This window comes from Gossypium hirsutum, chromosome D13, assembly GCF_007990345.1.
Source record: "Gossypium hirsutum isolate 1008001.06 chromosome D13, Gossypium_hirsutum_v2.1, whole genome shotgun sequence".
Lineage (NCBI taxonomy): Eukaryota > Viridiplantae > Streptophyta > Magnoliopsida > Malvales > Malvaceae > Gossypium > Gossypium hirsutum.
The window spans coordinates 14984016-15000906 of record NC_053449.1 but is presented as its reverse complement, the minus strand read 5'-3'; the positions used below and the strand labels follow the sequence as shown (position 1 = coordinate 15000906).

The 16891-nt window shown below is 34.9% G+C and overlaps 3 protein-coding genes across 5 annotated transcripts; 2 read left to right on the top strand and 1 right to left on the bottom strand.

The window, feature by feature from the left end:
- The first annotated feature begins 5305 nt into the window (after positions 1–5305).
- LOC107920294 (26S proteasome non-ATPase regulatory subunit 11 homolog) lies at positions 5306–7790 on the top strand. Of its 2 annotated transcripts, none has more exons than XM_016849922.2 (2): positions 5306–5485; positions 6257–7790. In XM_016849922.2, the coding sequence occupies exon 2, from the start codon at positions 6271–6273 to the stop codon at positions 7537–7539; it is 1269 nt and encodes a 422-aa protein (XP_016705411.1). In that variant the 5' UTR covers positions 5306–5485; positions 6257–6270; the 3' UTR covers positions 7540–7790. The 2 variants fall into 2 exon arrangements, with proteins under 2 accessions (XP_016705411.1, XP_016705412.1); XM_016849923.2 differs by having other exon boundaries at positions 5308–5512.
- Positions 7791–8491: 701 nt separating this feature from the next.
- Positions 8492–14351, top strand: LOC107920187 (integrin-linked protein kinase 1). Of its 2 annotated transcripts, none has more exons than XM_041108774.1 (11): positions 8492–9025; positions 9121–9195; positions 9818–9934; positions 10812–10906; positions 11262–11382; positions 11485–11564; positions 11862–11921; positions 12191–12312; positions 12391–12476; positions 12561–12676; positions 13919–14351. In XM_041108774.1, the coding sequence occupies exons 1-11, from the start codon at positions 8711–8713 to the stop codon at positions 14010–14012; spliced, it is 1281 nt and encodes a 426-aa protein (XP_040964708.1). In that variant the 5' UTR covers positions 8492–8710; the 3' UTR covers positions 14013–14351. The 2 variants fall into 2 exon arrangements, with proteins under 2 accessions (XP_040964708.1, XP_016705237.1); XM_016849748.2 differs by lacking the exon at positions 13919–14351 and adding an exon at positions 13010–13332.
- Positions 14128–16482, bottom strand: LOC107920188 (transmembrane emp24 domain-containing protein p24delta9). Its single transcript, XM_016849749.2, has 4 exons — positions 16014–16482; positions 15709–15918; positions 14649–14725; positions 14128–14521 (listed from the first exon to the last, which is right to left on the bottom strand). Exons 1-4 carry the CDS (start codon positions 16218–16220, stop codon positions 14377–14379), a joined length of 639 nt encoding a protein of 212 aa, XP_016705238.1. The 5' UTR covers positions 16221–16482; the 3' UTR covers positions 14128–14376.
- Positions 16483–16891: the final 409 nt, after the last annotated feature.

The following is a 16891-nucleotide window of genomic DNA, read 5'->3' as shown; positions in this document are numbered from 1 at the left end:
GCCTATACACTCCATCTCCGTCCAACCCTACACTCCATGTGGGGATATAATCAACCCACCCATCCCTACACTCCAAACAATACCGAATGCGGCACTAGACAGTAGTTGCAACTGAGCTGCCAGTAAGTTAGGCTTAAAGCCTTTCAATACACTTCCTCCAATCAATATCAATTCCCAACCTAATGCAATGCATCATACAGACATGTCATTGTATCATGTATAATCAGTATAGTGTATATAGCATGCTCAACATACAAACATACATAGTTATCTTATATAGGCATATAACAATCTTTCAATCATTTCAGTCAATTAGGGATCTAGGTAAACTTACCCACCCTACAGTAGGTTTACAGTCGACTTGGGTGACCCGTGCAACCTTAGTAGTCAAATAGTAAAAATTGGCCCACGGCCCATGTTGCATGCCCATGTGGGCCTACACGGCCCAAAATGGCCTTGGCCGTATGAATCTCACGGCCTGGCCCAATATTCCCACACGCCCGTGTGGTTCACCCGTGTGGCGTCGACAATCACATTTCTTGACTTTTTGTCGATTTTTGTTTTGAGAGTTGTGTTTACACACCTGGTTCATTTGTCACTTAAAAGCACTTCCGATGTCACCAGCACCTTTAAAACTGAGCAACCCCCAACTACGAATCCGAGCAAGATAGGTCACCACTCCCACAATTCGCTGCCGACTATTCTGAAAGACCTAATGTTAACAACAATTCACATCTTCGTAATCAAGAGAATAGAAAAACTTCCCCTAATTCACAAAACATAACCACCTTACCTACTAAACGAGTAACAGTGGAACCACACTACTCCAACGCTAACCAAATTGCTCCAGCCCTTAACCTTCAACAAAGAAACATTCGACCGATTTAACAAGAATCCATAAATCAAAATACACCACAGTTACGAAACTTACCACCAACGCACGAAAGCAAATCAGAGCTGAAAAAATGCAGCAACAAAGATTAAAGAAGGAATGGACTAACGGAGAAACTAAAGTAGAGAGAAGAGAAGAAAAAATTCAACAAGTAGTCGGTAGCAAACAAAAAGAAGAAAATGAAAGTCGGCAAGAGAGGATTCAAGGAGAATTTCGACAATAGTGAAAGAAAAGAAAAACAAGATTGAAGAGGGAGATTAGAGAATTTCGGTAATGTGCAAAGTGACACATAAAAAAATCAAAATTTGGAATTGGAGAGAGAGAAAACAAATTTTCCAAAAAGAGAGAAAAAAGAAAATCTAAATTAAATCAGATAACCCCTCAATCCCTCAATCTGCTCCCACAGTCCCTCACTACTACTCAAACACCCCAAAACTGTCCAGTACTCTCTTTCCCTATCCAAAATCCCTTATTTTCTCTCCTCACTTCCCACCACACCTCTACCACATCGGTATTTCAGTTTTACTCAAACTCTCCAAGACACCACTAGCAAAAATATATCCCCCTTGCTAGCGTAGAGACTTGAACTCCAAACCCCTCACACACTAACTAACACCTTAGCCACCAAACAAATAAGCCCATTTTGATATATTTTACCAACATATATTTACAAGCCTACTGATTAGAGATAGGGGTTTATTCATTTAAAAACAAAAATTTACCCAAGCTAGGGCTTAAACTTGGGACCTCTCAATCACTTACCAGAACACTTAACCATTGAAGCAAACATACAATTTGTGTGTCACAAAGATACGAAAAAATATATAAGATATTTTGGAGCGTTACAACCTTATTTGTTCCCATTAAGTGGTTGTGGACTGTTTCGTTGATTCTTCAGTGGTATTCGTAAATCCAAGCAAAATGTAAGTTATGTCGTTTATTTTTCTACTATTGAATTTAAATTCGTTCTTTGGGGAAAGATAAGTGTTGGTTTAGTGTTTATGTTGATTCTTGTTGTGTTAAGCATTTTCGTGGTCCTTGGTTAGGTGAACAAAATGATAATTGTGTCCCACCAGCGGAGTAATTCTCATGTTGGATGTTGTTTTTGAGTGGTAAGTACTCGAGCTTCGCTTTAAGGATTGAAATGTTCATTTAAGGAATGTGATTTTGGGTGGTAGTTTGATGATTAATCGGTTTAATTGGATGAATGATTATAGGATTCTTGGGTCCCCAGTTGCGTGGTTAATAGAAAATACTGTCAGGTGTGAGAAACTAACCCGAAACATCAATCAAAACTCAAAAAAATTACAAAATAGGGACTGGTTTCAAATGTCACACGGTCGTGTGGCTGGCCGTGCAGAAGACTGTGTGCATCATACAACCGTGTGGTAGGCCGTGTGTGATTACATGGCCTGGATTGGTAGACCGTATGGACCGCACAAGTTCACTTGTTGGGCCATGTAGCATTCTATTGTTTGGAAACTTTTCCATTTTAAAATATGATAAAAATATGATGCTCTACCTTCAAAAGACTTAAAAAAAAATCTTTATAACATAATTTTATTTCTATTTGAATTAAATTACATAAATTAATATTTGCACATATATACTTCAATTACAATACCACTCTTTAGTTAAAAGACCCACTATTAAAAGAAAACTTCATTGCAGGCAATCCATTGAAACATACCATCTATGAATATCAACATATCGTCCCAATAAAATTAGAGACAAATTTCTCTAAAAAAGGAGTTGGTGGGATCATTTTCTTCAAAACCTTGAACTTCGATGAAGAACCAACCTTCAGACATTCCATGTAAACATGAATTAGGATAATCTCCACCATATGATCATGAAACTCAAAACCTCAAAAACCTTTGCAATTCGCACACCTGTCAATGCTTCAATTAATATCAATATTAACAATATATACCAATTAGATTTATTTTTATTTTTGAAAACTAAAGTATATATTTATTGAGAAAACGAAGAAACAGAATGTCACAACGAATTAAAAAGACATATCATTACCATTCAGAAACATGCACCAGACACACATCAATGGATTAATAATGTACAATTACCAGATAAACTCTACATGCGTCACAACTCCCAACAGATTCCTAGAACTCAAATCAAGCCCACACAGGTGCACTAACCAATTTACATACTGATGATTTGTCTGTGCAGCAAAACAAAAATGAATCGCCAATGTAAAAGTGATGCTGAATACAAAGTCAACTAGACACTTAAATGGGCAATAAAAGAATCAAAATTGGCCTTTGATAAATCTAATCTACGAAGTATTCATCTTATATAATAAGGAAATACATCAATCTAAAAGATTAGTAAAGCTTAAAAAATCACAAGACTAGTAAAACTTAGGAAAGCCTTGCCATTTCATCACCTAATTATCACAAGCAGAATTAGCAACAATTACAATTTAAAAAAAATAGAAAAAAATCAAATAGAAGCAAGCAAACAAATCATATAATTTCAAAATAGTTCTTAATTTCTCATCATCTCCCATAGTTAATTGTCTCACTGTCCATTTTGACAATTGAGTTTCGAACTTGAACCAACTGATTTCACTTAAAGTGGTAAATCACTGAAGAGAAATGAATGAAGAAATTGAACAGAGAAAATCACCTAATTGTTGAGAGTTCCATTTCAGAAAAGAGTAGAAATGGCTAGGGCTTCTCCTTTTTTTTTTCTTTTTTTTTTGTCAACAAAACTACTACTTTTCTAGCACAGAAATGGAATCAAAGAAGGAAAAACAAGAAAGTGAGAAACTTAACGAGAGTAGATAGAAAGACGAGATAAAATTGTGTAAAATGTCGTACGGATATTTTTTTGTATCCCTTGATAATGTCAACTGATTTGTTACCATAATATTGGAATTAATAAACTTAATTAATTTAATCTCTTTCTAGATTTTAAAATTTTATTTTATATTTTTAGGTTATCTTTAACAAAATAAACTTATATAACTTATATTTAATTATAGATGAGCAAAACTCGATTCGATTCAAAAATATAAAAAAAAATTGAATTTCGAGTTAATCGAATCAATTTATTCAAATTATTCGAGTCAACTCGGATAAATAATTCAAGTTACGAGTTTCGAGTTCGAATCAAGTTGAATTTTACAATTCGAATAATTCGAATAGCAGATTGGTATAAATACCCTTTTGGTCATTGTTAAGTTTGAAAATGAGCAAATTGATATCTCTCTCAACAAAAATTACAAAACATTCAAAAAAATAATTTTTTTTAAATTATAAAAAATTCAAAAAAAAATCTAAAAAATATATAAAAAAGTTAAAAAATTAAAAATTTTCTAGAATAATAATTTTGGGGATCTAAATAAGTTAATTAATGATTCAAGTTTATCATACTAAAATATTTTTTTATTATTATTTTGCTTTGAAAAAGTTTTGCTTTGAAAATTTTTTCAAATATATATATAGTTTCAAATTTATGAGCTCTAACATGAAATTAGTTATACTATAACAAGATTTTAATTTGACATGTTTAAGTTTTTAATTTAACTCGAACAATTTCACTTGATTCGACTCAACTCGAATTTCATTTCAGTCGACTCAATTTGAAAAAAAAAATCAAATCCAGTTAAAATGATAAAATAGGACTCATTAACTCGAAATTTTTTCACTCGTTTCGACTCAATTCAATTGAACGCTCACCCATATATTTAATAATTGTCTATGAAACTTAAATTTATTTTAATTATGTAATCTCAAATCTTCCGTGTTAAGTTAAAAATAAAAAAAAATCCTTACAATTAATTACTTGTTTTTTGTGTGGGTAAAGAAGTAATGAAAAAAAATTAGATTTTATTTGACATGGAAGATAAAATTAATTAATTTAATTAAGTACAGAGATTTTTTTCTTTGCGTTTAGCTTAATAAGAAAGATTTAATATCATATAATAAAAAGAAATTTGAATTTTGTAGGCAATTATTAAAGATGAGTTATTTGAGTTGACACTATGGAGAGAGAAAAAAAAATTTACAATTTATTTAATTGATTTTGATATTCTGAAATTTAAATTTTCAATATTGAAAAAAATAGAACTTTTGGCAAGGGATAAACAAGTATAATTTGATAATTTTTAATACATTATTTTAGTTTCTATAATTATTCACTTTAATCTTTAATATACTTTTTTACCTCAATTAACACTTAAAAGAAGATTTTTTTATATGACCAAAATGAAAGCAAACATAAAACTTAGGTGAGCAAATGAAACTATAAAGATGATTTAAGTATATAATCAATCGTAATAAGATATTTAACGCTTGAATTATTAAAATAAAAGCGTCCAGAAGATTGGATGAATTATAACATGTGATTTTAAGTAACCAAAATGAAAGCACAATGACTAACTGAGCCGTTTACCCATATATAAATATAGGGTTACTCCAATTTTTTTGTTCATTTATTTGAATACCCTTCTCTGTCGTCTCTGCAAATCAGTTTTCTTCTCCTCTCATCTCAGTTCTCACCCACCGCCGTGTCCGCTGGTTTTCGCCGGATCTGACCCGTGTCCCGTGTCGGATCGTGTCGACACAGGTACTGCACCCCAAATTGCAAGTCTGGGTAACGAACGGGGCTTCTATTGATGGCTTAGCTCTTTCTTTCCATATTAGCGATAAATAGAACATTGAATAGCTAATAATTGGGTTTCTAATATCTTTCATATTCAAACTTCTCAAAGAAAACTATGACACTTTTGATTTGTCATCATTTTATTGAAAACTATAAGGGTTTATATATTCTTTTGGTAGTGCTAATTAGCATTTGTTGTTTCTTCTGTGAGAAACTTTATTGCTGTCCATAGTAATTTGAGGCCAACTTCAATGAGATTTGAGTGGCAAGTGGTGATCAGGAAATATTGATATGCCTTTTTATTCTTGTTCATTTGCAATAGGTTGATACCAATAGCAAGCGACATGCTTTGTAGTTGAAGCTAACATGGTACATGGAACGACAAACAATTTTCTAGACCGTCAATGCATGTTCAAAGGGATTGAACAAGAAAAGTTTTTATTTTCAAAATTTAGGATGAATTGTTTTATGGCCTTTGAAGTATGGAATTGGCTTTGTAAGAATACTTGTGTTTTTATCAAAAAGCCAAGTTGTTTGATGATGCTTGTCTTTTAAATTCCCATCAACTGCTGCATTCAGTGGGTTGGTTTAGTATAAGATTTACTGACTAAAATGGCTACAATCCATTCTGTCAAATTAGGTAGTAACTTCTTGGATTACTTGTATCCCTTTTGTAATGGAATTTTTTTATTTCTGCAAGTTCATCTATGTCAAACTGACTTGTTGGTTTTGCAGGATCTGGAATTACAATGTCTTCATCATATCTTCCAGCAACCACCGATTCAATTGCTTGGGCCCTAGAAGCCAAAACACCATCTGAAGCCATCTCAATCCTCTATCGTGTATTACAAAATCCTTCATCTGCTCCTGATGCTGTGCGGATTAAAGAGCAGGCCATAACAAATCTGTCTGATCTTCTCAGACAAGAGAACCAAGCAGAGGAGCTCAAAAGTCTTTTGGCCCAATTGAGGCCCTTTTTTGCGTTGATTCCAAAGGCAAAAACTGCCAAAATTGTTCGTGGTATAATTGATGATGTAGCTAAAATACCTGGAACATCAGATCTCCAGATTTCTCTTTGCAAAGAAGTGGTGCAGTGGACTCGTGCCGAGAAGCGAACTTTCCTACGCCAACGAGTTGAAGCTAAACTTGCAGGCCTTTTGATGGAGAACAAGGAGTACTCGGAAGCACTTAATCTCCTTTCTGGCCTAATTAAGGAGGTGAGAAGGTTGGATGACAAGCTGCTTCTTGTGGACATAGACTTGTTGGAGAGTAAGCTTCATTTCTCTCTCCGAAACCTTCCAAAAGCCAAGGCATCTTTAACAGCTGCAAGAACAGCAGCAAATGCGATTTATGTCCCACCAGCTCAACAGGGTAATATAGATTTGCAGAGTGGAATCCTCCATGCAGAGGAGAAAGACTATAAAACTGCTTATAGTTATTTCTTCGAAGCATTTGAAGCTTTCAATGCTCTTGAAGATCCTCGAGCTGTCTTTAGCCTCAAGTATATGCTGTTGTGCAAAATAATGGTGAGCCAGGCTGATGATGTTGCTGGTATAATATCATCAAAAGCTGGGCTTCAATACGTGGGGCCTGAACTTGATGCCATGAAAGCTGTCGCTGATGCCCATGCAAAACGTTCCCTGAAGCTTTTCGAGATTGCTCTTCGTGATTTCAAGGCTCAACTAGAGGAAGATCCTATTGTCCACAGGCACCTTTCTTCCCTCTATGACACTCTACTGGAGCAGAATCTCTGCAGATTGATTGAGCCATTCTCAAGGGTTGAGATCGCTCATATTGCCGAACTCATTGAACTGCCTGTAGACCATGTGGAGAAGAAACTTTCTCAGATGATTTTAGATAAGAAGTTTGCAGGGACTCTGGATCAGGGTGCCGGATGTCTTGTTATATTTGACGATCCCAAGACCGATGCCATCTACCCCACAACATTGGAAACCATCTCCAACATTGGCAAGGTCGTAGACAGCCTCTATGTCAGGTCTGCTAAGATAATGGCGTAGGGTGTGATACCTAGGAATGGTTATATTATTAATCACTCTGCTTCGAGCCCGGGGAGAAAGTATGTTTGCGGACTGACATGTTTCAATGTTTCGGTTTTAATGGTGTATTGCGGAAGAACATTGGACTCAAATATGTGGTGTATTGCCTGATATGTTTCTAAAACTTTTTCTAAGTTGTCTTTCTTTGAATTTAGCTTGTTCACTTTATTTGGCAACATTAATTCTTTAATAGAATCACATCTTTTTAGGGATAAGTGGAACCAACTTTCTCATGACTTTGGAATTATATTCTCATCTAAACTTGGTTTTATCGGACAAGAAAAATAGGTATAGTTCAAAATTATCATTTTTGATACAATGATTAGAATTATTTATGATCCCTTTTTAACTTTTAAATAGGAAGATAAACGGGTTTCAGTGAGCTCGAATTCACATATTAATTTATCAATCAAGTTTTTTTCCTTAATAATTGTCGATTTAACTATTAAATGCAATTTGAATTTCATACAAAGTAAATTTTAAACTTTTGATTGAATATGTTAAAAAAGAAGATAGTAGTTAGCATTAATAAATTTGAAGGCATGTTAAATTTGAACTTTACATGTGAAAAATATACATGTATTTACAATTTGATTTGTGTCTTAGAGATGCTTTAATACAATAAGCTAAGGACTACACTAACAAATATTTTAAAGTTCGAGAACTGATTAAAAATTAAACCATAATTTCGAGACTGTATAGTGTAACTAATCCTTCTTTCTATTCAACTCATTTTGATTGTCCTGAAATGATTTTTGTTTCCTTATTTTTCATATAGATTTTTTATATACAACAAAATTATAACAGCAACAAAAATATTTTTTATTAAAATATTTTTTGAAGAAATTATGGAGATAATATGGTCCCTAATATCATATTAAATAATATGACCCTCCAGTATTTTATCCGAACAATATGTGACTGCAATTTATGATCATAGGCACAGCTTCTAATTTTAGTATGGAAAACTGAAAAATAGATCGGTCCACTCCAAAAGAAGAAGTTTTATTATTATTTTATTATTTTTACATTGACTCCGCCCAAACCGCACCAGAAAATATAAGCCACACAAAAAAACAAAAAAACAAACAAACAAACATTTCCGATCCGGAAAAAAGTTAGATCGTTGACCATGAACTCCGGCACATCCGACGGAGAATTGGCGGCGCGTGGATCGAGCGGGAGGGTGTGCTCCACATCGTCAGCAGACAAGAAAAAAGAGAAGGCAAGAGTGAGCCGCACGTCGATGATACTGTGGCATGCCCACCAAAACGACGCCGGCGCTGTCCGCAAGCTTCTCGAGGAAGATCGAGCTTTGGTCAACGCTAGAGATTACGACAGCCGTACGCCTCTCCACGTTGCTTCGCTCCACGGCTGGATCGACGTCGCCAAGTGCCTCCTTGAATATGGTGCCGATGTCAACTCCCAAGATCGCTGGAAGAATACGGTGCCGCTTTAAAGGCTTTCTTTCGTTTTCAATGTTCTAATATGGATTTAACCTGAATTTTTTTGATTTGATTTTTGTTCGCTTGATGATGATAGCCTTTAGCTGATGCAGAAGGAGCTAAAAAACATAATATGATTGAACTATTGAAGTCAAATGGTGGATTATCTTACGTAAGTTCAGAATTTTGTTTTGCAGTTTTCCATTAGAGTATTTTGCGAACTATTTTCTTTTGATATTTAGTCTAAAGTTAAAGGACTACTCAAAATACATGCTCTCTTAATCGCATTATTCGTTGTAATAAACCTTGATCGTGTGATGAATGATTATTTGCGGGGAATGACACTTTGATTTTATGCGACTACTCTGACTGTATCCAGTTTATGTTTCATTTTGGTCCACATTTATACATTTCATACTTGGTTCTAAGACTGAGGACCTATATATTGTGGCTGACTTGATGGTTGATATTATGGATTGTTTTATTTTTAAGAATTATTATCTTTTGAATGCCTGGAAGGACATCATATTGGATGTGGCTGTTTGGTCAGAACGTTGTTTAAAGTGATTCATATCCATTGATCTGATAACTTTTATTTTTGTTTTAAGTAATTCATGAACAGTTTCCTTAAAAAGTGAAATGGACCCTGCTTTTGGCTCTTAATAGTGCTTGTTAATTCTCTCTTATTATCTGATTGATTTTTGAGCTAGTAGAAATACTTGTAATTAAGACCTTGTTAGTTTTGCATTCTAACTTCTCTTGTGAGTTTTAAGTTAAAATTCTATTTGTTGCAGGGCCAAAGTGGAAGCCACTTTGAACCAAAGCCGGTTCTGCCCCCTCTACCAAACAAGTGTGACTGGGAAGTTGACCCTTCTGAGCTGGACTTCTCTAGTTCAAATATCATAGGAAAGGTGTGATTTCAATTTCTTACTATTTCTAACTTGCGGAGCAGAACAAAGCCCGCTTGCATGCATGCGAATTGCTTTTTTAGTGTAAAACGATTTTGAGAAAAACTGGTTGTTTTATTTTTGCATGATGCATCTACCTTGGTTTTTGGCTTTGCTTGGTAAAGAGGATGGAGAATGAGAAACCTAGAAATTTTTATCTAATTGTTAGGTTTCATAACCACTTCTAAACTTTGTAGCTTAAGCATTGGAATAAAACTTTTTCCTTCCTCCTTGTGATCCTCCCAACCAAGCAAAGCCATAATTCTTATCATAACTAAGACTAATGTCTTCTATCATTTTTGGTGTCTGAAGTGCCTGTGATTCTTAGATAAATCAGAGGGTTTATCATGGATGTAGACATGTGGTGTGTGGCAAGAAAGGAAATAATAAAGACCTTATGACTAGCATAATTGTAATCTTCTCCATTGAAAGATACTAACCATTTGATGAAATCAAGATTTACTATGTCTGAATTTGACAATCATCATGGACATTTACATCAAAATTGGCCCTTATCATGAAGTGGTCTTTAGAAGTATGATATCATCTCCCTATACACAGAGATGGCTGAATGTATATGTCCTTTTCTGCTTAGTAGAAAGATTGATTACTATAAAAGCTCATACCTGAGATTATGTTTTTTGGGCTAATGTAAGTTTGAACTAGCTATCAAACTTCTTCAAATGGTTTAGATTGTTGGCGTGTCTCTCTGATGTGTAAGTTCCATTTGCCAGTTTCAAACTTGAGTTCATATGTAAGCTCCGTAATTTCTGGTTGTAAGCAAGTCAGCATGCAAGTATCTGGAATATGTGCTTTCTCTAATTATATCTCATATTGCCAGGGGTCATTTGGTGAGATTTTAAAAGCCAGTTGGCGAGGAACACCTGTAGCTGTCAAACGCATTCTTCCATCACTTTCAGATGATAGATTGGTTATGTAAGCCCACGATGTTTTGAATGTATCTCTATAGTTTGCATCCAAAGCTCTTTCCCATAAAAGTTTCCTTCTTTGGTTTGTGTCCTATGCTGAAAAGGTGAATATGTTCTAATTGACAATGAAAAGCAGCCGAAGGAAAAGATAAACCGATTTGAGTTCACAGAAGAAGGCATGAAACATTTTCTTTAGTGACACATGCATCTCCTTCTTGTAATTAGCTTCAATTTTTGAAAGAAACTCCCATATGTGACCAGGTTAATTTGATGCTTCTTGTAGCATGATTAATTTCCTATCTATCCTGATTTTTTACTGAATTAAGAAGGCAACTTGTGTGTTTTCTGCTCTGCTGGTTCAGTCAGGATTTCCGGCATGAAGTGAATTTGCTTGTAAAGCTCCGCCATCCTAATATAGTTCAATTCCTTGGAGCTGTCACTGACAAGAAGCCCCTTATGCTAATTACTGAGTATTTAAAAGGGGTATGTGAATGTATATATGTTTCTCAATCCAGTTTCTCTTTAGAGTTTTGAAACTTTTGCTCTAATTACTCTTTCTTTGATCTATATTATGTTTTATTACAGGGTGATCTTCACCAGTATCTCAAGGAAAAGGGTTCGCTTAGTGCATCAACAGCCGTCAGCTTTGCTTTGGACATTGCGAGGTATATAAGAATGTTTCTAGGCTAAGTTGTATAGTCGGTGCAGCGCTATGTGTCCTGCTCTTGTATCAGAGTAAACCTTGGAGTAAAAGAGTGAGAGAATGCAGAACTGTATCGTAAATCACGTTACTTTTTTAATTAGGATAAAATCATTTGTTTTCTTTGGTTTTTATTTTTCTAACTTCACGTCCTTTTGACTGGGAGTTACTCCGCAGAACATGTGTTGGCTATGTGATAGCATTTAATTTTCTCTCATATGTACGGCTATTTTGCTAATCTGGATTTTATGATTGTGGCCAGGGGTATGGCTTATCTTCACAATGAGCCAAATGTTATAATTCATCGAGATCTAAAACCAAGGCAAGTCGGTTTCTGTTTCAGTTTTGCTGAGCAAGTAATCCTGGTTCTTCTTCAACTAGCTATTTTTTGAGGACTCTATGCATTTCATAGACTGCGTGCGTGCTTATGTTGGGGATATTTCCTTCAAATTTGGAAGGGTTAATGAACTTGGCCTTCTGAAAGCACAAAAATCTTCCTCATTAGTTGAAATCTTTTCCTTTTTCTTCCATGGTTGAAAACTTTGAATTGCATCGACTTTTCATGTTATAATATTCCTTTTTTTTTGTCAGGAATGTGCTTTTGGTCAACTCCAGTGCTGATCATTTGAAAGTTGGAGACTTTGGACTGAGCAAACTCATCAAGGTTCAAAATTGTCATGATGTCTACAAAATGACTGGGGAAACAGGGAGTTGTGAGTGTTTGTGCAGGTTTCCTTTGGATAATAAATGATCCTCAGATTCTTAGGTTCTTTAATTTGCATTTGGGACAGATCGTTATATGGCACCTGAAGTTTTCAAGCACCGGAAATATGATAAAAAAGTGGATGTTTTCTCTTTCGCGATGATACTTTATGAGGTAATCTTCTTCCTCCTTCAAAATGACATTGATAGTAATCTATTTGAGATTAGTTCTAATGCATGATATTCTTACTTGGAGCAGATGCTTGAAGGAGAACCACCATTCTCGAATTATGAACCTTATGAAGCAGCTAAGTATGTTGCAGCAGGACAGCGACCTTCTTTTCGTTCAAAATCATACCTCCCTGAACTCAGAGAGTAAGCCATCTCTATGATTCTTCTACTTTACTAGAAGGTTTCATGGCTTGTGCTACACCATGTACATGGTCAAACGACAACTTGAATTTTATAATGATAAGTAGGTTATATATAAGCTATAATATCTGCATGCAGATTTGCATATTGTTGACCTTAATACTGCCTTACATCTCCATCTTCCTAGCCTTTGGTATTATCCAACCTTTTAACTGCAAAATCTCTTCTCAAAGATGTTTAGCAATTAATGTTAATACAGTTACTTAACAAACAATTTGAGGTGCTGGACTTGGACAAGTGGAATTGCTGATTGTTTTCTTCTTGAATCTTTCTTAGCTTAACAGACAAATGTTGGGCTGCCGATATGAATCAAAGACCTTCTTTCTTGGATATTCTCAAGTGGCTTGAAAAGATGTAGGAAAAAAATGTATCCTCAGATCATTGTTTGAATATATACAATACATAGTGTTCAAGATTTGATGTAACTGATGATAAACCTCCCGTTTCCACCAATCACCTCCAAGCTCCCCCATTTGTGCCAATGGATGGTACTGTAAATAGACTCAGTAAGTTGCTTGTTATAGATTTTACCATAACTGGTTTTCCTCTATCCTCTTTCCAAATTCAGTCATAAAAGTATGCCTGCATTTCAATTTCAACTCTTTGAAGGTCACCCGAATTTGCATATAATAAAACGTTTCCTCATCGTACACAGTTTTACTTTTCATCCTTATCGCCATTCACCATTGATTACGAGGAGCAATAATAGGCAGGAAAATATCTATGTTGTTATATTAGTACTAAACCCTAAACCCTAAAACCCTAAAACCCTAAACACTAAACTATAAACCCTAAACCCTAAACCCTAGTTTGAGCTTTCAGGTTGAATTTCTGGATTTTGTTTTTTTGCTTAGGTATGCTTTTTGAATCATGGCTTGTTTAATGGTAGCTGTTGCTCATTTCCTGTTGTCAGACTTTACAATTCTTATCTGTCAACATTTGTATTATATTATTGTCATAACCAGGTTTAAGATATTTTATATTTATGTAATTTTAACATGTTAATATCTCTATTATATAATTTTAATTATTTTTCATTTTGTATTTGTCATATGATCTTGCTATGCCTGATATTGCCAGATCTGCCCGTTGCTTTAACTTTTATTCCTGTTTATTTTATGAAAAATTACATAATTCTTCTTCGGCATTCAGTCTTTTCATTCTAAGGTTCAATTTGGATTTCAGGAACCTTAAGCGTTTGGGTGGGGATCTCAAATTTTGCCCTCAATCTTCATTTTGCAATCTGGTTGGGTTGCAAAATGTGATAGAAATTAGGTGATTTTCTATCATCATAAACGAAACAAAAGTGTCGGATATCAAAATGTATCCGACGGTTTTTGTATATTTAAAAGGTCATGCTTTCATACCCACATTCAAACATGTACGCGTATGTGTTAGATATAAATGCTTTAAAAAAAATGAAGAGTATGAATAACATAGGTAATAATAACAACTACCAAGCTTGTCATTTTGTATCCCCTTACCTCACTCTCTCCCCAAACTTCATCCATTATAGAAGGTAGCCACAAAGATATTACACATTTCACATGACAGAGACCTATTCCAGCTATGAGACCTAGAAAATTATTTTTGTCAAAATATTTTGCAACAGTACAGGGAAAAAAACCTATGGTCTTACAAACTTAAATAAGCTTCTTCTTCTCGAAGAAAGTTTTCAAATGCCAAAATTGTAATCCCGCTACTGATAGGCAAAGAAACAGTGAGAGGAACGACAACCAGAACATTTTGGAGGTTGTAGCTTTGTTCAGTTCCTGCATTTCTTCTTCTCTGGAACACACACACACACACACACAAAAAGAATCATATGCAGAACCCAAAACAGTGAGTGAAGAAATAAGATTCCTTCAAGAGGAAGAGCTATGCAACAACGACGATGGATAAGATGTTTCCTTACCTCTCACGCAAATAAAACATTTCCTCATGAATGGATTGAATGGTATCATACAGATTCTTCAGCTCAAGTTCCATCGCCTGGTATTTACAATAGAAATAAAAGAGAGAAACAATAAGGTTTTTCTTTTTTCCATCTAGGATTCAGGTAAGGGATTAGAACATAAGCACCAATTATGTTACACAGACTTGAGGTATGTGTTTGAAATGAGTATGGCAATTTTTGTGAAGTGTTTCTCATACCTATTGATGACAATAAAGAATCCGAGCATCAATGTTCCAAAGGCAGGCAGGTAGGTACTCCTAAAGGTATGAAAACAATAGGAATGCAAAAAACCTAGCATGCCTAATTGTTCTAGAAGAGTGATAGTGGGTTGGTGTTTGCTATCTAGGGTTTACTAATTAGAATGAAAAGAGAGACAACTGCTTTAGCACTAAGGAGAGATAAAAGGTTAATGTTACATTAATTGTATCTGGGTTAAGCATCAGGATCTTATACATATTAAACTATATTCTCAGACTGTTTTGCTTAGTAAGTGGGCAAATCAACAGCTGCAGAAACGACCATGTAAGAGAGTGTCCATCTAATTTACAAAAACCCAATCCGTAGCTCCAAAGATTGAACCGCAAGCAAGGAAGTTTTTGTTCATAGAAAAGGCCAAAGTCACATAAATCGGCCTAGTGAACTTCATAACCAACATCTCATGATAAGTGAACATGATGGATCTGATGTAAAAAAAGAACATAACAAGCCTTGAACACTAAAGAAAAAGCAGTAATTTTCTATGGAACACCGAGACCGAGAGACCCTTTAGCTTAGCACTAAGCAACTAGGGTTTAAATCTTTTTCCAAGTAATTCCAATCAACCAAGATGATCCTAATGATCATTACAATAAATCTACGTAGCTTTCAACGCTTAGAACTACAAGCACTCTAAATTGAATCATTGTTACAAAGAACAACTCAACTATATGTATTGTAGATGCAACAATTATGGTCCCTTCACCAGCCAACCCCCCCCCCTTAAAGCAACATATTCGTGGGAAGGGATTATAATACTTACATCGACTTGGCCTTTCTTGGCAACGTTAGTCCAGTCCTTGGTGTGGACTCCAGTCCTCCAATCGAAATCAACGGTGACCGTGATCGGCGGCGAATGCTCCGGCGCCCAAAAGCAAGCCATGTAATCACCTTGCTCCGTCGCCGTGAATGCAAACTGCCCATTCTCCACCTTTTCTGCCGAGTGAAAATTATTCCCATACGAAGACGTTACCTACAAGAATTTACAGCCCCAAAACATCTTAAATCACTCCCAAAACTCAAAACACAAAATTAGATAGAAAAAGGTTGGGTTTTTTTTAAGAGTACCCTGACGGTGAGCTTGTGAGAATCGGGCAAAGGATGATCTTCGTTAGGTTTAACAACGTGGTACTTTCCGACAGTCATTGAATTGCTCTTGATGTCTTCGGCGATGCATTTAGTTTGTCCCGATTGCAGATCGAAACGCAAAGATTGCGATGCACGGAATAAAACCCCCACCAACAGAACCAAGACCAATACTGACCGGAGAATCATGGTCAACGGCGAAGCTTTGATTCCACAAAACAAAGAACGCAAAATCAGTGGATGCAAAAAGAAGAAGAGATTGGGGAGGAAAAATAAAATTAATAATAATAGTAGTGCTAATAGTAATAAATAGAGGTCAAAATTAATAAAGACACGCGGTGGGATGGGATTGGAAGAGACACGTAACTGTGGAGACTTTTAGATACGATTAGGCTGTTTGATGTCCTAAAATCCCAGATCTGTCTTAACGTAACAGCACGTTTTATACAGATACGCACAACATTGGATCTGTATTTCACTGTTTTGTCTTTATTTTTTCAATAATAGTAATAATAATTCAGGGTTAAATTAGTTAGACAGTCCGTTTCCATAATTAATTAAGAAATTAGGTTTTTTAATAAATTTAGGGAAATTAATTAATTTTGGAGCGAAAAACAGAAAACACATTTTGTTGTACATGTTTTCATCGAACAATAACTTTTAATATAACAGCTAATTTATTTCATACTTCCATTTTCTTCTTTTGCATTCAAATTCTATTCTCTCAACTATTTTATTATCATTTTTTCATTCAATTTTTCTCAAATTTTTATTGTCTTAATTTTATATTTCGTAATTTTTTGATTTTATTTTATTTTTATAATTTTTAAAATGTTAATGCCACTTATACATTTAGATGG